Source organism: Strongylocentrotus purpuratus, unplaced genomic scaffold (assembly GCF_000002235.5).
Source record: "Strongylocentrotus purpuratus isolate Spur 01 unplaced genomic scaffold, Spur_5.0 spur5_scaffold_6, whole genome shotgun sequence".
NCBI lineage: Eukaryota > Metazoa > Echinodermata > Echinoidea > Camarodonta > Strongylocentrotidae > Strongylocentrotus > Strongylocentrotus purpuratus.
The window spans coordinates 5,512,427-5,539,114 of record NW_022145612.1 but is presented as its reverse complement, the minus strand read 5'-3'; the positions used below and the strand labels follow the sequence as shown (position 1 = coordinate 5,539,114).

General features: G+C 36.0%; 2 protein-coding genes across 2 annotated transcripts; one reads left to right on the top strand and one right to left on the bottom strand.

Annotated features, from left to right (window-relative positions):
• The first annotated feature begins 366 nt into the window (after positions 1-366).
• On the top strand, positions 367-13,826 carry LOC752896 (chromobox protein homolog 1). The gene is made up of 5 exons (XM_030973303.1): positions 367-550; positions 4,659-4,843; positions 6,447-6,636; positions 7,097-7,227; positions 10,259-13,826. The coding sequence occupies exons 2-5, from the start codon at positions 4,659-4,661 to the stop codon at positions 10,386-10,388; spliced, it is 636 nt and encodes a 211-aa protein (XP_030829163.1). The 5' UTR covers positions 367-550; the 3' UTR covers positions 10,389-13,826.
• Positions 13,116-25,666, bottom strand: LOC580191 (src kinase-associated phosphoprotein 2-A). Its single transcript, XM_780264.5, has 7 exons — positions 25,424-25,666; positions 21,356-21,490; positions 20,526-20,720; positions 19,943-20,023; positions 18,972-19,183; positions 18,146-18,224; positions 13,116-17,461 (listed from the first exon to the last, which is right to left on the bottom strand). The coding sequence occupies exons 1-7, from the start codon at positions 25,473-25,475 to the stop codon at positions 16,749-16,751; spliced, it is 1,467 nt and encodes a 488-aa protein (XP_785357.4). The 5' UTR covers positions 25,476-25,666; the 3' UTR covers positions 13,116-16,748.
• Positions 25,667-26,688: the final 1,022 nt, after the last annotated feature.

Here is a 26,688-nt window from a genome sequence, read left to right as displayed (position 1 = left end):
CATTTAAATGGATGGTGTTGAGTTAAATCTGACAGTATGCAACGAGCGAATGCCCCCCCCCCCCTAATAAAACAAATCAGATGACCTGGCCTGGCCCCACCCGGTTCTTCGAATTTTGTGGAAAGAAAGGGACAATTTTTTTGTTTTATTACTTATTTTTTGTTTTCAAGACTTGTACCACCACCTGCCCTAGAATCCTGGATACGCCACTGAACGTTGTTGGTTGCAATGGTTATTCCCCCCCCCCCGGTCGTCCCTGAATGCTGACTTATCTACCAACCATGAAAGCACGAATGTTTTTTACATGCGAAAAAACACATCGGCCGAACTCGAAATATAGTCGAGGTAGTTCGGTGTCAGAATCTTGTACCGTACATGCACTCGACTCTTGCACTGCGCTGCCCATTGATTTCCCGCGAAACTAGAATAGTGCAGTAGTACAGTGCATGGGGATTATGTGTTGAATTTCCGCTCGCAAATCTAGTTGTGCATGCCGACGCGACGTCAGATCAGAAGACCCAACAAGAAACTGTAAACAATATTGATCAAGGTAACATATCAATATTTTTAAATACTGTATTTAACGTTAGACCCCGAGGTTGCTTGAGTAGATTTAGACTCGTCATTATGGTCATCATGCTAGTTGTTTCTTTTGTTTATGTTCAGCTAGTTTTCAGTTTATTTTTTCTGGTCGAAAATCAAGTCTGGTTGTGTAGGCCTAACTTAGAGTCTAACTTTAAAAGTTGTAACAATCAGTCTGAGTGGCTCTATGACTATCTAGGACTATAAGCTGATGAGTAGGACTGTGAGTAGGACTGTGAGTAGACCTATGACTGAGTGAGAGTGAGAGAGTCTGAGCTGAGTCTGAACTGAATGAAAATTCAAATCCATCCATGTTTGTCTTCAGCGTCGCATGTGAGACGGTTCAGAGCATTTTCAAAAACGTTCTTTTCAAAATCATTGTTATGAATAATATGATGTTTCAACTTAAACTTTTAAGTTGTAAATTTGTTTTTTACTGGTTTTTACGTATAAAAATGTCTGTCTCTTTCGTTAATTAGCCTCTGATTTGGGTAGGGTCGAGAGTATCGGGTATCGTATAAATACCTCTCGCACATCGGCAAGTGCGTCATTTGCGAATTCACTGCGATGGAGTGAACACGGAAGAACTCCTCTTCACACACATACTAAATTCATTGCGACGACAGCACACGTAGTTGTTTCGCAATAGACTTCTACATATGGCTATGCATGTTAGCGCATGTTCTAGTATTTGTAGTAACAGAAGTGGAAGTGCAGAAAGTTTGCGACACTGACCAATTTCGAGCCAACTTGGAGATCTTTCCAGGGACCTAAATGTGATTTGATTTTGAGAGTTAAGAAAAGTTGTTCAGCTGCCTGATTTGTGCAAGTTTTGTCGCCAATAAATTATTTTTTAAATTGTTACAGCTGTTGAAACGGCTGTCTGACCGAATACTGGGCGCGCTACCTTAATCGGTTTTGGCATTTTTTGTTTCTTTACTGGAATGGCTATTAAAATCACGACTGCAATTTTGACCAAAGGATTTCTTAAGTGAGGTATAAAAATATGATTAGCACGGCCATATCATGGTTTGGGAAACCACTCGTTCATCTGCACTCACGCAGTGTTGAGCGAATAGTGGTTTCCTATTTCACGATAATGCCAATACTGCCATGCCTTTTTTTGGCATGCACTTGCCTGTGTGAACCATGGTCAATTTCAATTTTCAACATAATCACTCGTTCCCACACATGACGAACCTTGCAAACTACTGTTATGGCATTCGCTGGAGGAGCATTTTTTTACACTTATCAGGCAACACACTTATACTCTTTTCACACTGGTTTTGCTTAACCCTATACTTTGCTTAGCCCTGTACTATCCTTAACCCCAGACTATTTTGGGGGGCTTTTCACACACGCTGTTTTTAGTCCCATTCGGTCACTTAAGGGGAAATAATAATAATAATAATAATAATAGTGTAAACTTATAGAGCGCACACACCGTCCAGGGACGCTCATGGCGCTAGCTCAGCAACAATTCTCTTTGATACAAGTAAAGTAAATAATTTTGCAATATTTTGTTATAACCCATTTCAATCCTCAGCTCTGCCTGAAAATCGCTAATATTTTGAATTCTTACCTCTTTTAATTGGCATTCTAGTTCTACCCATCAAAAGAAAAGAAATTTATTCCTCTAACAGGATTTTATAGTCACTTAAAATATAGACCTAGAATGATGATAAGCAAAATACTTCCAAAAGAAGACGGAGCATTTTTCTGCCCAGAATTCGGTCACACGATTTGTGCGTGGTATCTCCATTGCCAAGGAGCGAAGCGTATTTGCGCAAAGAAAACGACTAAGAAGAAAGAGAAGAAGAAGACTCCTATTCCGGAATAAGAAAATTCACGCTGTTCTCACTGCAATTCGTTAGCCCCGGATATCGTGAATGTTATGATTGGACAGTGGGCTCCTTACTTCGCATCTGGCCTGCTGCGATACGCTCCATTGCGCAGTACCGGACTATTTTTCGTTTCTGTTCTCATTCATTTGCTTGGCACCGCACTTGGGGGTTAGCAGGAGTTAGCACCACAATTGCGGGGTTAGCCCTGCTATTTTGCATGGTTAGTTAACCCCGTACTATAGGTGGGGCTAGCCCACTTTGGTAATTACAAGTCTGAACAGAAAGTGGAATAAGCTAAACCCCGGACTATAGGTGGGGCTAAGACCCCCCTTAACCCCACCTATAGTACAGGGTTAAGCAAAATTTTGCCAGTGTGAAAACAGTATTAGGTAGTCAAATTTGTGGAAATTTATTTATTATTTTTGGATATAATAAACATGGTTCGTACAGGTCAGGGAATTTCTGGAAAGTCAGGGAATTTAAAAATGTTTTTTCCAGAAGCAAAAAGTCAGGGAAAGTCAGGGAATTCATCCATTTCTCCTGGAAAGATGTTTGTTAAAATGGCATTTAATTTGTCTTGTGAACAAAGGAAAAAACATTTTGTAAAATCTGTGGTTCACAGGAACTTTTTCGTAATAAATTACACGCAATATCTTTAGGACCTACTAGTATCGTGTCTATTGTGTCTTTCATACTGTATGCAAGATGTTTGTGTGCATAAATGACTTGCAGTGACAGGTGCGGTGCGTGATGCTGGTGTATGTACATACAGGAATGCTGCATGCACGCTGTACGATTACTTTTTGATCGAGCTTGTACTTTGATTTTGATTAAAAGTTTGAATGAAGGTGTTTTACCCCAGGGTTTTACCACAGAATATTCATAAAACAATAATTTAAATGTAAAAAACTATGCATCAAGAGCCACTCGTGTTTTCTTAAGAACCCCTTTAAAAATCGTGTTGCTCTTTACTCGGAATATCGCAACCCTGAATCACATTTGATTCCACATTTGGCGTCCATTGTGCGAGCGTGTGCTAGCCTAGCCTCGTGGTTGCTGCTTTCCCCAAGGTCCGCAATTAAGGCACACTTTTTTCCGTCAGCAAAATATTGAAAGTCGGGGGTGCGCCTTATATAGTCAGGTACAGGATATTTGAGTCCTCAAATGCTACTTTTTAGTGGTTTTCAAAAATCTCTGTGTCTCAACATGAATTACATAATGCATATAAAGAATAGGATCTACTATTTGAAGTTAAACTACGTTCCTAATTTGAAAGGAAGAGAGTTTTTTTTCAGTATTTTTTTTCAGTCTCAATAAATTATGCCCTGTCACAAGGCACTTTGCCGGCCGAAGCTCTCCCGTGTCTTTAGCTCACTCACCTGTATGATGCAGCTCACTTACACAGGGGATAACGAATCACCACACGAAAACTAGCCTGTCCACATTTCTGTTTGGACTCGGAGGAAACTTCTGTCATCTTTAGTTTTAAAAACAACATTGTTACTGGGTCTAACTTAGTTCACAAGCTCTTCTACTGTGCCTCGTAATAAAATGAAAGTATTTTCGAACACTGTCACTGAAATAAGAGCCGATCTGATGTTAACAAAAAGACCAATGTTGGCTTTTTTTTTGGTGGCTTTTTGTAAACCAGATCAGATCGCGTCTTATTTCAGTGTTCGAAAAATACTTCCACTTTTCATTATACGAGGCACAGTTGAAGTGCTTGTGAACTAAGTTAGACCTAGGTCTAGTAACTAAGACATGTTCATCATTGAAAATGTTCATGGAAATTTACATTATCCTGCTCTGGAAAGTCATGGAAAGTCATGGAAAGTCATGGAATTTTTAAAATGTGTAAGTGTACGAACCCTGAATAAAGCTTTGCTTACTGTGTTCCTATTAAACCGATATATATGCGATTTAGAACTTTACATTAAAAACGTTGACCTAAGACTGGAGTTTGTGATGTTGATCCTGCCAGAATGGCAAATAGCTATTGCAGCGTAAAATATTGATAGTTTCACGTAAAACGGCGCAGGAGGTATCAGTGAGTGACTTTGGCGACACATGCTGAATCCAACTCTTCCAAATTTAGAAGTTTAAGACAGGCAGTCACATGACCTTTCTGATATCAGAAGATGTCAGAATTCTTAGTTTCCTTAACACTGAAATAGAAAGGAGCTTCACATACAATTATTCTCTCCCTCTGCCTCTTTTTCTTTGTTACAATAGATGGGCAAAAAGCAGAGGAAACCTGAAGATGGGCCTGAACCAGAAGGTGAAGAAAATGAAGAAAAGAAAACCGAGGGAGAAAGTGAGGAGGAAGAAGAAGAGGTCTACCAAGTGGAGAAGGTTGTCGATAAGAGGATACACAAAGGAAGAGTAGAATACCTCCTCAAGTGGAAGGGCTATGGAGAGTAAGTACATTACAAAGTAATCTGTCCCATGAAAAGAATATGGTCAGGATAAAGAACATTTACATGACGTATTTAGAAATCCTTATGGAAATAAGTTAACAACAGACATAAAATGGTTTATTTGGGACTACAAAATTTGCACTGTAATAAACAGCAAATGATTATGAATTTATGATCATTATACACAGCTGAATTGATTCTTTTGATTTTTTAATTGACTTGCTTTTGTTCAATGTACAAGTCTGAATACACTTCCCTTTGTATGATCCTCTAAAAATTGTAATAAATAAGACTTCATAATAGTAAAACTTCATAATAGTAAAACTGAATATATTCACAGTCTTGAGAGAGAAAATGGTTGTTATGGTTAGGATAAGGGTTAGGTTTTGTGTTAAAGGTAAAGACCAGTATTGGAAATGCCCCAATTTCAAAAAATGAAATGGAAGCTCTTATTACCAATCATGTGAAAGAATATTTTTTGACTAATACATGATGATAAAAAATTTGCCGGGAAACCGCCTACTAATTGATATATTTGGTAAATTAGTTTATCTATTGGTGTGTAAGAGATAAACGCATGTGTCGCGCACATGTGCGTATAGTCCCATATACATCTTTCTGTGTACAGTGCTTGTAAGTTTACGAAGACTGGGCCAAATTTCTTATCATTTTGATGATTCCAGAACCTTGCAGTACACACCAATACTTATATGCTAGATGATCAACCTTTTCTGATCAATTCCACAACGTTTCTTTCACAATGCAATCGCTTGACCATAACTGGTCTTTATCTTTAAGGTTATTAGTGGAGGTACGAATTTAACTCTGTCCAAAGTTTTATCATCTGAAATTTGACCTGGCAGTATCTGGATTCTGTAATGTGCTCAGGGCTTTATAGTTATGGTACTACAGGTGTATCTCGGTCACTGCAATAGCCCTAGTGGTAAATTTATTTGTTATCTTGGCAATGTTAGACCTGCGACCTTTGAACTACCGGTATACATGTACTTCAGGATCTTGTGTACGTACAGTTTTGAGGCATACTTTATATAGACCTATCTACATGCAAAGGAATACATAAAAGTATGATGAACTTCAGTTATAATCATGATTCTGTAAACAGTTTTTGATTCTTGAAATGTACAGTGTACAGGTATGTGATCATCGTATTCGGATTGTTTTCAAAAGAACTAGAATATAACTAGCCATTGGAGGTTATGTAACATTTGATTAAGTTAATTTGAGGATCTGGTGGGCACTAACTTTTAATTGTTGCTCAACAGAAGTATCATCAATGTTAGTCAGGACCACTCTTTTTCTTGGCATTTCTTTGGTGCCATTTTCTCACGAGTCATCCACTATGCAAGATACTGAAACTTTACTTACAAAAGTGTGTTTCTTATTAATGGATACTTTAAATCTCTATTTTACATGGACAGAATTACGGGATATCAGTTATTACAGATCCAAAGACAACTGTTGTACCTACAATGTATGACTTATTGTAATATACATATGGGGCTGTAAAATATACCTTGAACTTGTTCATTTTTGTTTAATTGCATGAGATTTATTTTAATTTCTATACTATTTTTCTGTGCAGTGATGAATCGACATGGGAACCCCAGGACAATCTAGAGTGCCCTGATTTAATTGAGGCGTATGAAAAGAAGATTCGAGAAAAGGAGGCCTTAAAGAGAAAATCAGCCCAAAATGTTGCTGCTGGAGATGTAGCAGCAAAGAAAAGAAGGAAAGAAGAAGCTGCTGCAACCGAGAAGAGGAAAGACTCATCTGTAAGTTGTTTGAACAAATTGTCTTTTCAAATTGAATAGATTTAATTTAAATAGTATCAAGTTAGATTATATGAATGACAAATTTCTCACTATCACCAAAGCTATGAGTAGATTACCCTGGTTTTATGATACTTACAGTCTGATTTGTAATAGTTTAGGAATTCTTAGGTTTTCATTATTTGATATAGATATGACTTAATCCTAATACATGTAGTTGTGAATTAATTTGTCAAAAATAAGTTTATCTCTGAGATATTCATGAACAGAATATCGTTTCTCTGATGTTCTTCCATACTTGCATTTAATAACAATGAAAACGCTCACAAATTATTTTTCAGAACTCAACCGTCTCTTTAAATTTTGTTTTTTACCGCAAATGAGTAAATCACTATTAATGACTATTATGTAAAAATGATATGATAGCAAGCTTATTTCCATATGTATACTATGCATTCCACAGGGGCCTTCCAAAGATGGCAAGCAGACGAAACAAGATGAGAAAAAGTACAGAGGATTTGACAGAGGGCTGGATCCAGAGAGAATCATTGGTGCCACAGAATCCAACAATGAACTCTTATTCCTCATGAAGTGGTAAGATATTTAAAGTGTACCAATCATGAAACACATTTTGCTTTTGATGTAAGGCATTCCATATCGCTTGTACTACATTCACAAAATGAAATCATAGATTTCTTCTACTAAAGAGTTATTGCAGTGTGAAATATACTCTCAGTTAATATAAAAACTATACTCATTGAGTAGACTAGTCAACACATGTGTACTTGCTTACATATCATAGGGTGCTCATGGAACCCAAGTTTAATTTGGGTTCTGTGCATGACTTTTGATGTTATCCTTTATTTCCTTCATTCTCTTTAATTATTAACTTATAAAATGCCAGATATATATTTTTTAATGTTGATTTTATACATTCTAGCTGTGCTCAAATTATTTTTTCAAGTGATAGTACACATTAAAAAGTATGGATGGGGGGGGGGGGGGGCTTGGGATTATTCTATCCGGATTAAATCAATGGTAATTTAAAATGTTTGATTGCAGCAGGGATTGTCTTGATAGTTTTTTTTTTTAATATCAAGCACTTTTTTCCCAAAGAGATGCTTCTACCCTCCTTTTGGGTACCACAAGGTAGCTTCACATGGAGATCAGTGGATGAAAATACACAATACGTTTCTCATGTAGTCATGAAACTTGCCATTGAATCTCTATTTTGTAAACACAGCCAATGTTTGCAAGACAAAAACCTTGATTTATGTTGGTAGATAGCAAAGCACTGGTTGAAAATCTGTTTAGGATTTTTTTTGTTGCTTGTACAAGAAATATTTCAACAGGGTAGCCCCATCAGTAGTTAAAGTACTGTTATTCTTGGGGGCCCTGCATAACATAAAATACATATATAGACATAGACATAAAGCAAGTAAACAAACAAAAATCCACAAACAAAAAAAATCAAGTCCAATAAAATCAAGTCATCAAGTAAATCATACATAAACAAATTTTGAAGAAGAAAAAACATTATATTGAGGTGACAGTGTGTCTAAAACATAATTATTTGTAATTTGTAGGATATTTATGAGAAATACAGTGATCTGCAATTGGAAAGTTACTAAATATTGAAGTTTGTGATAGTGGCTACTTATTTGCGAGTACTTGGGTTATATTTACATGTTTCTAAAATAACTGGTGCAAAATGACTGCTTAGTTTGTGCATTTCGTAACTCACTGGGGAGGTTGTTCCATGTCATTGCACCCTCAAAGGAAAAGGCCCTTCTACCATTTTCAGTTTTAACTTTGGGGATGACTAATCCACGAGTATCAGCGATTCTAGTGCTATAACGATGTGTTGCTGCAGACTGAGTAAACATATCTTGAAGATTTGAGGGGGAAATACCGTTTACAATATCGAACATAAGTTTACATTTCTGGAATTGCCAACGTTTTTTCTTGTTCATCCATTAGAGTTTTGAGAACATTTCTGAACATGGTGTAAGTTCATTCATTTGGAGAACAATCCTAGCCATCTGTTCATGCAACTTAATCAGTGTATCCCGAAGACCTTGATTACAATTTGACCATGTGGTGCAGCAATAATCAAAATATAGTAATACCAGTGCATTTGCCAATAACTTGGCACTGTCTATCGTTAGATATTTTCTGACACGTCTCAACAGTGCCAACCTTGAAGCAATTTTGCTGGAAGTATGCTTCATGTGTTCATTCCAGTTAAGGTGCTGGTCCAACCACACCCCAAGATATTTCACATGTTCTACCTGTCTAATTTGCAGACCATCTATCTTTATGTCGATTGGTGCCTCAATATGTCGTAGTTTTTGGGGTGTCCCTACAAGTAAGAAGTTGGTCTTGTCCGTATTAAGGGATAGTTTATTATGGCAAAGCCATGATTTAACCCTGTCTAGATCACTATTCATTGTACTCTCTATCTCCTTTGGATTTAAGTCACTGAACATAATTGCCGTATCATCGGCATACAACATCACCTTACTATGTTCAACGCTATTGGGCAGATCATTCATAAAGAGGGTGAACAGCAGGGGTCCGAGTATAGAACCTTGAGGTACTCCAGACTGGAGAACTAGATCAGGGCCCCGTCTTACAAAGAGTTGATATCAATCGTAAGTTATTTGCGATTGATATCAATCGTAACTATGTACATAAGAGATAGGAGACTGCAAACTTGCGATTGATTGGAGGACTTACGATTGATTTGGATCGATCGTAACTCTTTGTAAGACGGGGCCCTGCAGATCTTGCTAACTGATAACGACCTCTGAATTACGATTCAAACCACGATAGTGTATTACCACGTACACCATATGTGTATAACTTCTCGAGCAACTTGCTATGGTCAACGGAATCAAAGGCCTTTCGTATACTGTTAATTTACCACTATCAATATTCCTGTGCAGGTTATCGCTAACATATGTCAATAAGGTATTCGTTGAGTAACCTTTTCGGAAACCTGACTGTTGAGCATTAAGCAAGTCAAACTCTAACAAATGATCATGAAGCTGAAAATGCACAGCCTTTTCCAACACCTTCATGATTGTTGGTAGGATCGATATTGGGCGATAGTTGTTCACATTATCCTTGTCCCTGCCTTTATAACTTTAAACAGGGTTCTTGCTATTTTAACACCCTTAGTTGCAGTACTAATTAGTTTGTATTGTATTTAAGAGGGGGGGGGGGGGAATACCAAGACAATTTCTCCCAGACTTGGAAGCTACGAAGGTAAAACGACCGGAGTGTTGGCTCAGTCAGTAGAGCGTTCGCCTCACAACCGGGAGGTCGTGGGTTTGATCCCCGGCCGCGTCATACCAAAAGACGTTAAAAGATGGGAGTTGCTGCTACCTTGTTTGGCGTTCAACAACTGGTGCTGCTCAGTGGCTGCTGGGCTCACGATCAATTGGGCAAAAAAAAGATTCATTTTGGTTTAATAAAATTTGGAGTGGACTAAAAGATTATTATTATTATTATTAATAGAAATGTCAACATACACAGATGAAACCAAGTTAAAAACATAATCAAAGATTCTCTTTTAATTTGACATCAAACTTTCTTCACTTTTCTTTGAATCCCTCTCCAGGAAAAACAACAACGAAGCAGACCTTGTGCGAGCCAAGGAAGCCAACCACAGGTGCCCTCAGATTGTCATCCAGTTCTACGAAGAGCGTTTGACGTGGCACAGTGAAGATGACGAGGAGGACAAAAGATAAAAGCACAGCTTCTTGGTCGCTCACATCTTTTGTAAACATCTTTTGTACGTCCCTATTTGTTTTCCTCATCTATCATCAAACTCGCTTAGGCACGTGATGCGGATACAGGGAAACCTCAAAGAAACAAGCTTGGATAGATGCGAACCAAACCCCAAGCATTGATTATGCATTCACCTTGGGAGGTGCTTCATTTACACCAAAGATACAGTTAAAGTTGACTTAATTTTTTCTCCCTCCTGAACAAAAAAAAGAAACTTTGTGTACATTGATGTCTATGTGTTTGACAGAGCAGGGATCCTCTGAAAAGTTTTCATGAATGCAACTGCCTGCTTCTTAAAAGCCCCATCTATACTCGATGTGGTATACCAGCTCAACAAAGTGGAACTGCGAAAAAGCATGAATGAGCACCATCCCCTTAGTAATATAACATTTGATAACAAATGTACACAAGCACGTCTTAGGTATTATGTCATTTACTACCCCAGACATTAGCAAGAGTTGAGCAAACTCACCAAAAATTATTATCACAACCATCATTTTCCTTGTTATTTTGGTCTGATCAAAGACCAACTTGAAATATCGGGGACAGCAAAGGATTCATGGATGATGGTAACATTATGAGACAAAATACCCTAGGCTTGCCTACACACAGGGACTTTTCTAGCATGCAGCTACCGTTTTCTTTGTCTTGCTATTCATTTACACCAAAAATGTTTTTAGTTTGCTGTGACAGTTTTTGCTTTTAAAAAAAGGACCTTCGTTAACTCAAGTATTTTTACGTTGAGTTAAACTGCTCTTAGCAGACTATGTTATGTAGGGTAGTAGGTGCCACCGGCTGGCAATCTTTAATGCGAAAACGGATGTAGAGATTTGCTTGTAATGGGGTTTCCCTGTATTATTTGTTAATATGAAAATGTCTTACTCTCCTTCTCCATCTCTCTGTCTCCCCCTCTCTGTCTCTGTCTCCCCCTCTCTGTCTCTGTCTCCCCCTCTCTGTCTCTGTCTGTTGCTCTCACTATGTCAATAAATGGATAACTGGATTGACATGCTATGAAAGGTCTCTTGTGACAAGCATAGCTCAATACTGATTATCACTAGACATAATCCATATGTTGATCTGCATCAAGTGCATGTAGTATTTATGCAAAAATTTTGAGAATATAAAGTCTGTCCAAAAATAGGAAACTCCATTGTCGAGTATTTTTTCATGTTACATGTACAATGGAGATGTTCCCAAATATTTGTGGTGTGTACCTACTTTTCTCCTAAATGACACCGATATTGAAATAGAAACCGCATGTGTAAGCTTTTTTTTCCTAATATCATTCTTTCTATTGTACAGGTTGTTTCTTTCAATGTCTATTTGTTTTTGTAATCATATATAAGGAGTTCTTGTTATTCAATGTATAGATGTGTCATATTTTTTCTACAATCAGCATTGTTTCTTAGTTTCAGTTGAAGAAAGATTTGCCTTATGTATTTTCACTCTTCGTATAGTATGCACCGCTTTAATACTACAAAGAAGCATAAAGTAGACAGACCTCAATACATTCCAAAGAAACACTCGGCTTTCTATGTAGGGTTGTGTGGGCGCTTTGTATTTGTATTTGTAAATGTACTGTGTCATGAAGCATTTAAGTTCAAATTGCTGCATTTATTATGTTTTATAAGAAAATGCCAGATGTATTTAGTCCCCTTCACTCAGTTAATTCGAAACTTTGAGCTAGGTTTCAACATCTTTAAAGTCTCGGATCAAAGAGATGATGAAGTTCCATACTTTTTCAAGGAATTACAAGAGAACAGTGATTGCTACATTGGAACTTCATGATAGCAATCTGACATAAATAATGCTAACTATTGTTCTTTGTATTGCTATCTAATTTTTTTTTTTTTTTTTTTTTTTTGGGGGGGGGGGGGGGGGGGGTGAAATTCCATCATCTTTCCAGGAATTAAAAAGGAAAGTATGGCGACAGTGGTAGATACATTGGAATTGCATTGGAATATGCATTCCTGCATTACTAATGTTCATTGTATTGCTTTCTAATTTCTTTTTTAGGCTGTAACCTAACCTTATCATATGTAGTCTCTGCATGGTGATATTTCAACCTGAATAATCAGTGTAAATTAAAATCTTTGAAAAAATTATGTTTGTAAGTCATAACCTGTTCTCCGGCAAAACACTACCGAAATAGCTTTAAGATCATTTGTAATATGTTTGCAATGATGTTTGAGTGTACATGTACTTATCAGCTGTTGTGTATGACATTTTACACATTTTAATTTCTCCCTTCATACAACCTTACTTGGTTATTGACTAATTACAGTAATTTACACATCCTATAGTACATAGCTGACAATTCGGCCTAGTAAGGCTTTCTGAATATTTGCCTGGCTATTTCATGCATTTGTGAGATTTATTACATTCTTTTTCAAGACAAAAAGTTAATAATGAGGTTAATAAAGGATCGTCTCAGACAAGCGAAGCCCATCTCATAACTTTTATGTTGTGCTCATGGTTAAACAAAAAGGTTGGACCTCAACAAGTGCACTCCTTTTTCTACAAGATCTACCAATGCAACTGCTATATTCTCCTTGGTTTTTAAAAGAATGCTGGTATCCTTAGTCTTCATGGTCCATATTCTACTCAACATAATGCTGGGCTCAAGCTTTTGTCAAAATCTGGTTTAGCAAAGGAAGGTAGTCCGAGGTCCAAGTTTTTTGTCGCTGTACATGATCTTAAAGATAAGTGAATTACATGTAGTAAGATATGAACTTGTGTCTTTGAAACTCATTATGTAGGTCACCATTTATAAAATTTTGTTCCACCTTGCAAGCATACCATAAATTAGTGGATTTGTATATTGTGTAGAATCAGATGTTGTGTTTTTCCCGCCTGAAAGGATTGTGAAGATTGTTGTGCTGAAATTTAAGATTAGATTGTTTTTTAACATTCATCCATTTCTTAGTGGTCTCATTCTTTATATTACGAATCCCCTGTAATGCACTGTATAAGCTGTTATTTTAGTGATGATTTATTTTTTGTGAATTAAATGTTGTTGACAACATGAAAAAATGAGCTGGCAATGCTTATGTGAGAATATGCATTTATGATTGTAAGTAGCCTGCGTTACTCATCACATAAATATTTGTGTCTCTGTTCTCGGTTAAAATATCTCAATGCAAAAATAATATCTTATACATTATACAAATATTACTCATCAGGTGCCAAAAGATGGTAGTTAAGGCTGCACATGTATGCTTAATATATCTAGTATTGTTTAAAAATGTATTCTTGTCCATTGCTTGCAAACATTAAGCTACTAAAAACTGATATGTGAATAGTGTTGATATCCGTTTTGCTGAGGGTTTTTATTCCTGAAAAATGTTTTACCATGTGTAGTTTTAGTAAATGGAATAAAGTAAAGACATAAATCATAACTGCTCTGTATGTATTTTGTGTATACCTTGATATAAAAGTTTACTCTTCTATTCAAAATGTCATATATAGTTGGAAAACTCTCTCATGATGAAAACCCAAAAGATTGTCCAAGACTTCGCACACATATTAGCAACTAACTTCTGAAAGGTGGATATCATTCATAGATACATGTTCTTTCATTCAGGGCAAGTTGGAGAGATTCATCAGAGTTCTGAGTTGAAACACCAACTAACTTGAATACACTAGCAAACTTGGCTGTTGACATGGGTGGGAGGCAGTATTAGGTCTTGAAACATTTCTTTTTGAGCAATCAACAAAATAATTGGCATATTTATTTCTCAAAAACCTGTAATAAAAATCAATATCTGAATATATAATTTTACATAAATACGTACACGTATGTCAGAAATATACAAATCCATGGAAAAGTTTATATTCTTACTGTAGGGCATACTGATCCACGATTTCAAACTATATCTTTAGATTCAAAGTGATTCCCTTTTGTACAAGAGCATTTTAAAGCTTCAATTTTATCCCGACATAATGAATATTACTGTTTAATTCTTCACATAACATCCAATGTGAAATGTCCTTTTTAAAATATTCTTTAAAAATACATTTGTTATTTTAATGGTCGTGGTTAATGCTAGCACTAACATAAAGGCTTGCATTTTCAGTTTCAGTAAATTATTGGGAAAAATCATGAAGAAACTAATGGAAAATACCTTCTTTGACATTATCCTGAATAAAAATACAAAATTGCTAAATGATTAAGCTGACATTGATATGGCCATTAGATATATACAGACAAAAACACTAAATGCAGAAAAAAATACCTTGGCTTGCAAAGAGCTATTCCTCACATACAGATCTAGAGGTCCTTGAGAAGAAAAATAAAAAGAGTTAAACAATTATAATTGTCAAGACCCCCTTTCAAACATGATAAGCTACTTTAAACAACTGCTGTGGCAAAACCATGTTTGAATCAAATGGCAAGAGGCGATATTTTGAGGAGTATAAAATCATGGCTGCTCTTAACAATGGTCCCTATGCAAACTGAGTGGTATAATGATATTAAGTGCACCATGCTATTTGTGGTTCTCTGCATCATGTCTGCAGAAGATTTGAGACATTGATGTATAAGAATGTTGGAATGTAGGATGAACTTAAAGGAACATTGATGAATGTATTACATTTTATATTTACTTCCCTCGTGTTAATTGGATATTTGTCAAACTTTCACTAATTTGTTTCCCTCATTTCCTTGCATTTATTAAAACCAACTTAATATCAGGATGGACTTGCCCTTTAAATATTTATATTACAGACTAATAATCATCAAAGATTATAGTCACAATTTGTAGCTAAAATATTTTGTATTAACCTGAGTGATATTCAGTGGGAGGAGTTTAATTCTTTAAATATCCTGAAATCTGGACTACTGCAAGAACTCTAACATCAGACATTTTTGTAGTGGCAAAATAAAAATGAAAGATCTCCCATTTGAACAAGAAGAGACAGCTCTACATCTGTTCTCTTGTCGGAGGCTTACCACTGCAGATTTCCAATTAACCTCAATGTGTACCGACACACTAAACAGTTACTTGATGTACAAACATATGTTTAATGATTAGAAAAATAGAGTATAAAATACAACTATGGTAATTTTTTGGTACATCTTGAACTTCATTAACTAATTAAATGCAAAATATAATATAAAAATATCAATTTCATACAATTATGTATACATACATGTGTTTGTAAAGTTAAAAGTACACTGTGATCTCTGATTTGTCATATTAGTTTACTGGACTAAACAAACTACCTACAAACAACATATACTTAGCCAGTACAAACCCTTGTCAAGGGTGTGTGTAACTGAGTATGTAAACTAAGAGACTATATAGACTACACAGTCTACTGCACTATATATGAGCTGTATAGCTGTCCCTCACACATAAAGAGAATGAAAGTTGTAGGCTAGCTCAGCTTCAAACTTCATGGATTCATGTTTAAGTGTCAAATTGAAGTCTGTGCCAGCAGTCTACAAACAATGAGTGTTTCCAATATACATATATAGTAGATGGACTACATTTTGATCACACTGTTTTAAACATGGGGGACCTCAGGGCCCTGATTCATCAAACCTGATATCAATAACAAGTTACAATAACTGTTATAACCTATTGGAATCTGTGATATCACTTTATTGGGGTGCTCTGTGGAAGCAGCTCCTTGAGCCTCCAGTAAGTCACCTTGATTCACACCATATAAAAAAAGGATTCCTTGAAAATGAGGCTCCTTCTTCTTAAAAATGCTAAAAGCAGGTTATGTTACAACCAATATTTTACTTGGTTTTCCTGTTTAATTGGAGCTTAAAGGCAGGCAAAGGCTTGAAATGCTTCCCATTTTGTGCAAAATAGAGGTCATTTTAAATCCTATAATAGTCAGGTGGTACACCTATTATAAAGAATGCACATAAGCATAACCTAGACAAATCAAATTATCATTTTGGAATGCTGCAAAACCATTTCATTCAATTTGCAGCACATGCACAAATTCCACCAAAACACCTGCAAATATTGCGTAATATAGCAAAATTTTACTAGTTTGTCTCTAAATAAATTTATATTTCCAGAATGGAAGATTACCTCCAAGATACATATTTAAAAAATGACTTATTGAGGCTATGATGTATAATGTACGAAAAAAGAAAATTCCTATCATAATACATGTATGTTATCTATAGATAGATAGATAGATGATAATAAATGTAAACATTAACTGTTTTTGTAATAAAATGCATTTTCTCATGTAGCATATTTTACTAAGGATTGAAATTGATATATAGAAGGTTTGCTTCCTGTTCTGCTTTGCCAAACCTTAGTCACTAGCTGGAAACAGCCCAATTCTGACTTGGATCATAAACAATATGCCATCATGAGATATGCTTTTGGCACCAGACCAATTTTGCTATTCTTCTCACCAACCCACCAGTTAAAGGAATCAAATTCTTTACTAATAATATGGACTAAGTCTCCTCTCTGGAACTCTAATTCATTATCCTCATTAGGAAAACAGTCCCACATACCCATATAAATGTTCTCATAATCTTCTTCCCATGGCTCTGGTTTGGGAGGCGAGGTTGGGATTGGGGGAGGAGGCACGGTTGGGGGAGGTGGCAAGCTCTCTGTCTTCACAGGGGTCTTCTCTTCACTCGTTCTCCGTGGGGGTGCTGGCTTCTCATCAGACACCCTTCTCGGGAGGTCTGGTTTTGGACGCTGAGATGTAGGAATAGCTGGAAGTTGTATGGAGGGTTGGGACGGGGTGTGTGGTACTTCAGGAAGTGCACCGTGTCGAGGTGGTGGCGGTCTGGGTGCCCCTTCTGGCTCTTTGGTACCACTAGACACATCCTCATAAACTTCATCGGTGTCAATGATCTCTAGCCCGGTGTCATCATAGAGCTCACCCTGGTCACCTGGTGGTGGAGCTTCAGGAGTCTTCTGCATCTTGGTCTTCTGATAAGTGTCTACATCATCGTACGTCTCATCAAAATCTTCCGGTATCGGGGATGGTGGTTTTTCGGTGGTAGGTGTACGTGCCACAGCTTCAGGAATGGACTTCGTCGATGATTCTGTTGTACAGAAGGAAAACATGATACATATGAAAGATGGCTCAAAAGAAAGGGACAAGAACGTAAAACGATGTCAAGATTGTTCAAAATAAATGACATGTATTTTTATGATAGGTAGAGCCTCTTGCATTTCAATAAAAAATTCACACAGGTTGAAATTTGCAAATTGTCAAGAATTCATCAATATTTCAATCTTTATATCTGAATACCTTACAAGAATGTACAGCCAACTGCAAGCCAAAAAAAAATTAATTAAAATCTAGCTTCTTATGGCAGTGGATATTTGTGAAATATCGTTTTTATAGAGGATTCCCTACAAGCTGGCTTCATAATCATCTACTACTACTATGTAGCAATCCTTTATTGGTTGATTAATGCTTTATTCAGCCATTAGAAAATTTGTATGGCCAGTATTCATAAAAGCATACTAACATCAGTTTAGGTGAAGGGAGGGGGGGGGAGCAGATTTCATTCACTATTTATGAAGGAGGCAATTTTTTGACAAACAAGCAAACAGCAAAAAATAAAATAAAATTTGGGGTGTGAGATTTACTGGGTACACACAATAATTGTTATACTTCCACCAAAGCTGGTGTATGTGAACTGTGACGTAATACACATGGTATTGCTGAGAGTATTATCTTTAAGTTTTCACTCTTCATATTTTTTCCTGGAGCTACCTACCTACTGCAGGAATCACAGTGCTGGCTAAAGCTATTGCATCAATCCAGCCCTTCATTTCTTCTGAGCTAGATGCTATGAACTGAACACACCAACAAATGGGAAGACATTAATATATTAATACAGAGGAACATCATTATGAAGAACACTGTTATAATGAGGTAGGTTTGAAAGTCTTATCTCTTTGTATTCTATTTTTTAGCCCTTGATAGAACAGGGTTTCAGAGCAACAAGGTTCTGTTCAAGGCCCCAAGGAGTTTGTTACAAGAAGAATCCTTTTTATCTTATAACATCATCAGGATTAAAGCCCAAGACTACCTGGGGAAATCCCAGCATTTTTTTATATTTAAAAAAAAAACTGTTTCATAGGGAAAATCCCAAAATGAAAATTCTTGCCAAACATTCATGACAGGAAGTACTTCCTGGTGAAATACAAATAACTTTAGCAAACTACATGTTTCTGTACAGATAGATGAATAGTACTGATAGAAGGGGAAAAACAGTGTCTCTACTACAAATAATTTTTCATTTGAGTTCATAATAGAATATTCATCCTTTTTTTTCACACACAACCATGTAAACCACCTCAAAACCACCACACCAAAATGAAATCATTTTCCTTGTTTCAATTTGAATGGCAGATGAGGATAAGAGTACAGATGCACAGAAAGAAGAAGCACACTGAGCTTTGGTTATTTTATTTTACCGCAGCATTTTTTTGAGGGGGCTTATTGCATCGTGTATTATCAAACAAGGCTAAAAACAGGGATACTTTATTTCATATCCATTACAATAATTTCATAATTTGTGAGCCTTTCACACAACTTACTTGATAAGATCTTTTTGCTGGACAGACGACCTCAAATATATAGTCCCTCTTTTTGTGTTTCTTATCAAAGTCTGAGTTAGGCCTTGCCTCGTAGCCATTCAGTACAATCACATTCTTCTGCTGTTTGTCAGTGGAGCTCTTGAAATAGTAGAAGACATTTTCTTTGATGACACAATAGCGTCGCTGCCACAGGGAGATTCCTATTTGCCCCTCTAGATGATACATTTATAGAGCAAAACAAAATCATTCAACCAATTATATAATTTGATTACAATGAAGGAATTCTGGTACACTGTTCATGCTTCTTGCCTAAAATGTTAAAATTACACACAACTTAAAAAATCAAGAACAACTTTACTTTTAATCGACTAGAATCATCAAGTAAGAAATTGCGTGGATTCTTGAACTTTGTGTTAAGTTGGAACTTTTTTGTAAGAGGCCCCAAGAAGAAGAATGCATTAGATGGCTCTCATAGTGTGCACATGAAAAAAGTTAATTTTAGCCTGAATACTAATCATAGAGAACAGGCGGTATGAGGAACCAACATGTCTTTTTTTTTTGTTGTTGATGGCTACAAGCCAAGCTTTACGTACCTTAAAGACCGTCACCACTACTGGGCAAGAAGGAATTAGACCACACAGCGAGCCAGCGAGGTCACTGTGACAGGTGGCTATCTCATTAACTCAGCTCTCATTTAACATAAGAAAAAGAGGATCATGGGGGACCAACAGGCACCGATTGGGGAAGTTTTCTATATAGAGGGAGCAAGTAGCTACAAGTAGGACAGTGCGCCTTTAAAGGCAACCAATTACCAAATATTAACATATTTTGCTCTTTATAATTGGGGTTTTGAGTCAGTAGACTTTACTGTATGCAATATATTAGCTTAAGAAGTTATTTTTGGAAAGTAATATCAATTGCATTGCCAAAATGTATGATGCAAACAATAATATAAACAAAGTTTGAAATACCTTTCCTCCTTTTCTCTAGGAAGCCTTCCTTAAGGGGTTTGTTAAGGTCTGTAACAGCTATCGGACCAATCTTCATGTCACCTGCAATAAACAAGATCAAACCAGATCAAACAAGATCAAACCAGATCAAACCAGATCAAACAAGATCAAACCAGATCAAACCAGATCAAACCAGATCAAACCAGATCAAACAAGATCAATCATGAAGAACATTCACATGTATATCACAATTAAACGAATCTACATGTTATCCATTTTTGAAGTATACCATTTAAAAGCGTGTTTTGTAATACCCGATAGAAATGTGCTGCAAATAAGTAGGCCTACACTTGACATGCTTTTAACTTCAAAGATGAAAAACTATCCAATTGGAGTCTGAAAGGTTCGTTGCCCTTCACATTTCTGAATCTTATAACACAGAGCTCAGTGAAAGTTTGTCATTCATTTTACACATAAAAAAAACCATGGTGGGTTTTTTGTGGCAGTTTACAGCACCATATCTGAACAAGCCTTATAACTACCGGTATTGATGCCACTTGGAAAGGATTTTTTTTGCAAATTAAAGGGAGAGCAGGCTTCTTACTGTACGGTTCTCCATTTTCATCCTTCTCTGATGCCTGAGGTAGTTCTGGTTCCTCCGGCGTTTCATGGTTTGAGCCTTGTGACATGATATTCTTATTGGGAGAGTCTGGGATGGAGGTATCTTCGTACAGCTCATCGTCTTCTTCCACTGGTGGTGCATTGTGGGATTGCTCTATCTCGACATCAGCATATTCTTCTTTAAAAGAAATGCATGTGATAAAGAATGATAAATTATGATAAGTACAGTTTAGGAATTTGAAAGGAAAGAGTGTTGAGAAGATTTAGAGACGAAGGTAAGTTCTGGTTAATTGGATTGTAAAAGAAAAAAAATGTATAAATAACTATGTATTCTGGAATTTCGGGATCATCATAACGATAAGACATCTTGCTGAAAATCACATGCATTCATGTAATATGAATCGTACACACAAATGTAAAGTTATGTGGAATAATACAATGTGGCACAAAAATGAGTCTAGAGTTTTAGTCGCAAAGCTGTTTCTAGTCATACTGGTGATTCAAAGCAAATCATTTTTCATGTGACATTGCCATTTCTGATAAATTCACATGTATATTTGGCTCTTTCTGAGAAAGGATCAATTTCAATTAAAAAAAACATTGAATAATTAATGAAGGAGTCCGCTAATGAATACTTAATTGCTACTGAAGATTTGAATCATGTTTCTACATATCTGAAATTTTCTCTAACTGTCACTATGCCTTATGATCACATGCCACTCACCTTCACCCTCAGAATGCAGCATATAAAAGTAGAGTGAAAGGAAGAGAAAGCAGTAAGTTGGCAGCTAGCGCGGACAGTCAGAAACTTACCCTGTTCCGTTGGCAGGATCTTGTCCACTTTACCAATGACAGAGGTGATCTGTTGGGATAAGTCATCTCTTCTGGATCCAACATCTTTCTTTAGTTTTTCCTTCTTCAAAGTGATTGATAAAAAGTCATGCACCTCTGTAAAAAAGAGGGGGAAAAGGATAGAAACAGAGAATCTCATGATATCAATTCATACAATACAGTAGAGTGAAATACAAGATATCAATATCTATGTGTAAGATTTTTTTTTTCAAGTTCTCCTACCACTTAAGACATTTCAAAGATCATTAACAGTTTTTAACTGAAAAAAAATCCCACTTCAAAATTTAAATCTGATACCATCAGAGCTAATCACTCATCATACCAGTTACAGGGTAAATGTTTCAAAAGCCCATTCATGTGTGATGCTTATGTCTATACGATAGCAAAAAAAATATATATATCAAATAAGAATGACATTTTTTTTCTTGTTTCAGCTTTGTTTTTTCTTTTCCCTTTTCTTATAGGGGATAGGGTACATTCATATTAAAGTATATAAAGAGGGATATCTGAAAAGAAATTCTCCCATGTTGCTTTGAACTGATTTTTTTTTTTTTTTTTTAACAAAAATTTGAATTTGATCAATGAATTTTTATGAAATGTCTGTATGTTAGATTTTTGATTTATGTCATAAATTGTGTTTTTTCAATTTGAATTGCAATTGTATTGTATTTATCTTTGTGAAATGGATCGTTTTTCAGCCATTTCTATCTATCTATCTATCTATGGTGGAACCATTCTATTTTCCATACCGTTAGTGAATTCATAACTGCATCATATTTGTAAATTAGTAGAATACTAATTGAAATGACACTCAAATGGTAAATAACTTTTTAAAAGGCAGATGACTAAAAGAAATATCCATCATTTGAATTTAATAGAAATTATAGAGTTGCCAATTTGTTTTGACTAGTAAAGACCATGTCCATAATCAAAGTAACCTTACTAATTTCTCAAGTTTTCACTCACTTACTTCTCTCCCTATTTGGCTTTAATTCAAACCAAATTAAATCAGGGTTAATTTTTTCTTCAACTACATTAAAATAATCATAACATTTCTTCAACTATCTCAACAAAAGCAGTATTGCTTGATAAAACTATTCTTATGTATGTCTAGCAAATATCAGATGACAAAATCTTCTTTTTCAGGTATAAATAAGTCTTCAAATTTATACATTCACATTTTAGGAAACTAAGATGGTATTTGATTATATAGCCATATCAGAGTAAGACCTCATTCCTTGACAGATGGACACTAATTGTAGACTTCCTTTCCACACTATTACTCAAGATTTTCTGTATAAAAAACAAACACTGATCTCCCATGTAGTAAAAGGAAACATGCTTGATCTGCAATCATTGAAGAGGTCTGAAAGAATCATCATTTAGACTCGTCCTCTTGGACATGATATTTCTTATTAAATTGCATTAATTCATCCTTCCCCCACTTCCAATCTGCAAATTAATTAAAGATACTATTTTTTAATCTAAAACAAATTTACTTGTTGAAATAATCCAGGCTATAGCCTAGTTTTATATTATTGAAAGCAATGGGCTAGGTGAGTGGGCTGGAAGTAGGGCACTTTCCAAGTTCATTATTGGTAATAAAGAAATGTCTCATAGAAGAGGAAAATCACAAAAAGTTGATAAAATATGGGTTTTTAAGTATTTTCTAGTAGTTAAATCTGTATATATATATATGGACCACTCTAGGGAGACAAAACAAGTAGCCTTTATAGGCAGGGTCGTCGTTCACAGTTACTTTAGTATGTGGCAGTGATGAACCTTATTTAAGTGAACAAAATACAGTCTTTACACTTTAAAGACAGATGGTCTTTCTATACAGGTTGCTGCCCAATCAGTTTCACTATAATACAATCAAGAGGCTATGATGTAATTCACTATCTATTCATAACTACATATTTGCATTGAAGCTTCCCATTCTCTTCTAAGAAACTGATTTCCTCTCTCCCCTTCCCAATTTATATTGATGAATATTTTTATAATTATTGCAATTTTACATATAGGCACGTTTTTCCTAGTCATATGATTCTGTTAATTGTCAGAAAAAAGCTTATTTTATATTAGTGCGTACTTGCAGATACATATTGTTACAATCAATATAACTTGGGCAAAAATGAGGAGTTTTTTTTAGAGAGAGAGCTGCAGAGACATGTACAAAGATTTGCTGCAAAAGCTATTTTTAAAACAAACTAGTATTGGAGCCAGAACGCATAAATTCATGTGCCCTTCTGGCTATTAACAGCCAAGATATCAATCTGAAACTATACTGAGCCACATTCAAAAGGCAATCCAATGCTTGTAATTAGTGTACCTGTATGGAAGCAAACAAATAAGAGAAAGAGCGTGGTGAAAGTTTGATTTAATAAGACAAATAATAAGAGAATTATGAATGTTTGAAATATGAGATCACTATAGATAGGCAAATCTCATAATGGCAATTTTGTTTGTAGATTGTGAAATAGAGTCAAGGACAACTCTCCTGTTCGTTATTTCCCCTAACATAACTAGTTTCTGTTATTCTCCCTTGGGGCACTACTCAAAATATATTTTTGGGGGGTTTGATTTCTTTCAAACTTTCGCTAGTCTGCTTCACTGATTTTTTTGCTTTCTTTTAGAGTCACGTACTATTAAGGTTTGAGTTCCCTTTAAGTATTCATCTGATTGGCTGCAAAAATAAATCAATTGGCAAACCAAGTGTAGCCCTATAGATACAATATATTACACATTTGGTAAATCAAAGTGTGTATGAGCTAGCATGAGAGTGAATATGTTCCTACTTGAAATATTTGACACCAGGACATTTACAAGGTTACCAGGAAGGAAGTCAGACACAATTTCAAAACAGCTTTGAATTTCCTGATGGAAGTGAAGTCTTCATATATACATGTAGTTCCTACTCATGAAATTAGGTGACTGCATACCGGCCAGATCAAGGAGAAGACATTTTAAGTTTGTTGTTTTTCTTATTTCATTATCATTCTACTGTGGCAAAGGAAAAGAATATATCATGTGTGGATGTTGCCATCCCTGCAGTGAAGAGGTAAACATAAATGGGATTCTTGGAAATCATTATAATGAAAGTAAAGAAAATGAAAAGTTAATAAATTCTATGTAACAACTGTTGTTTTTCATTTTGACTCCAGTTTGATGTCTCTCTTTTAAAATATTTATAAAATTGATTTCATGTATTTTCATTTTTCTATTTGTTTTGTTTAAACATATAGCCCAAGCGAACTAGCTATGTGACTACAGGGTTAGAAAATACAAATATGTATAACTCAGCAGAACTCCTTCTTAAATGCATAACTTACATGTACACTACATGTTTTTATGAAGCAATATAGTACTACAAGACAGTTATAATTTTTGTTATTGGTTAAATTTGTTGTGCCTTCCGCCGCCCCTCCCCCCCCCCCAAAAAAAAAAAAGTCAACAAAGTAAAAAAAAATAAAAAAATAAATAAATAAAAACACAACAAAACAAAAACAATAACAACAAAAAAAGAATGTAATCAAGTCCTTCTCAAATAACAGTCATCACATTTTCAGTGTGCCTTTATAAATTTGAGGTTTAAATTAGCCACCCAGGCTCATGGTCAAAGTCATACATTTAATAACTCTTACTGCAAGTGTAACTTAACACAATCTAGCCTAAATTCTACTTTCATGACATTGACATTAAACAAAATGCATGTACTAATGTAGAATATTTAGTTTCCAGTTCATAATGCTAGACTACACACCATAAATATGGAAGCTTATAAAGCCAATAGTCCAACAAAATGGTATTAAACACACGTTAAGAAATGAATTACTACATGAAAAGCTGTTATATTCATCTTGACTTCAAATGTTTTAACGTTAGTTTGAAAACTTCAAAACTTATACATGTAGTTCATTCACTTCACACGTTCAGAATCACAACACACAACACGGAAGTAACTGTGCGAGAATTATAATACGCAGCATGTAATACCCGCTCACATAAATGTATCAAACAATTAATTACCTTTAAGAAGGTGCTTAATTTCTTCTAGGAGAAAATCACGAGTATCTGCCATAGTTGATTTCAATTCTCAAACACTGTGTAGACCTCTACTTTCATTATTCTTCAGGGGTTCCCCGATCCCCTGTTCGACGAACTCAATTAGCAGGACGTCAATATTCCAGTCTGTAACTCGCGTCGTGTGTGTTGGGAACTGTGTTGAGATCACAGCGTAGGTTGAAACAAGTTGGTAAGCCAGCTAGGTGCTACGTACAATGCATAGCGCAGAGAGTGCAATGCAGAAAGGGACAGTCCCTACAAAATTACGGGTAGAGAGTAAGGAATCCCTGAAGTAGCCTAGAGGATCCGGGATGCGCTCAATGGGGCTGGGGCATGCATGATCCGAGGAAGGGAGGGAGGGAATTTGTGGATCGTCGTCTCCCGAATATCATATTTCCAGTGCTCTCATCAAAATACTGGGCTCACTATGAAATAATCGCCAATAGCTTTCTCCCCTCAATGCATCTTCTCCAACATCACATACAAACTCGCTCGGCTATGGTCCTAAATACGCAAATCTGATTGGTTAAAAGTTAAGATTTAGATTTTTGAGTTGCCATCCGTACATACTAGGGGTTCGGGGGTTCGCACTTTTTTGTTGTTTTTGTTTTGTTGTTGTGTTGAACACTTTCCCTTTCGTTGACAACAAAACTGATTATGATGAAACAGGCCGAATTGAGAAAAATAAATAAATATAGGGCTTTCCCGCCAATCCTCTTCGCTTGACTTGTCCTTACTCTACCCCTCTTTCTCTGTGGCTCTCAATGCCCCCTCCCCCTCCCACTATTTTTTGGGGCCCTCGAAATTTAAAAAATCACACCCCCGCCTCTTGAGCGCCAGGGCGGGGGGGGGGGCATTTAAAAAAAAACCTGTTAAATTAACGTGTTTTTACCTTTTTACACATTATTTTTCCGCCACTGCTCCACTACACCCCTCCCACACAAGAACATGGATGTCCTATCAGCTCAATAGAAATGTATGCTTAAGTAAAGTAAATTAATGGCTTTGCCTCAACGTCTCTAGCCAAAAGAAGATTGTCCGATTTTCTGAAATGATTACGTATCTTCCTCTCCGTTCAGCTAACTTTCTTCCTTTCCGTTCAGCTAACTTTCTTCCTTCTAGTTTATTCCAATATATTCTTGAAATCTTGAGGGGTAGAGGATTCTTTGTATTTGTGCTGTTTGGTTCAATAATTGTTTTTCACCCATAAGTACACTTTTGGCCCTTCT

Excerpts from the sequence above, each read along its gene's own strand:
- LOC752896 (XM_030973303.1), top strand. The coding sequence starts at position 4,659 with ATGGGCAAAAAGCAGAGGAAACCTGAAGATGGGCCTGAACCAGAAGGT. Across the intron at positions 4,844-6,446 it reads AAGTGGAAGGGCTATGGAGA|TGATGAATCGACATGGGAAC; the intron begins GTAAGTACATTA and ends TTTTCTGTGCAG. Across the intron at positions 7,228-10,258 it reads CTCTTATTCCTCATGAAGTG|GAAAAACAACAACGAAGCAG; the intron begins GTAAGATATTTA and ends ATCCCTCTCCAG.
- LOC580191 (XM_780264.5), bottom strand. The coding sequence starts at position 25,475 with ATGGCAGATACTCGTGATTTTCTCCTAGAAGAAATTAAGCACCTTCTT. Across the intron at positions 18,225-18,971 it reads CAGCAAAAAGATCTTATCAA|TTCATAGCATCTAGCTCAGA; the intron begins GTAAGTTGTGTG and ends TGGTGTGTTCAG. Across the intron at positions 17,462-18,145 it reads CACTGTGATTCCTGCAGTAG|AATCATCGACGAAGTCCATT; the intron begins GTAGGTAGCTCC and ends TCTGTACAACAG.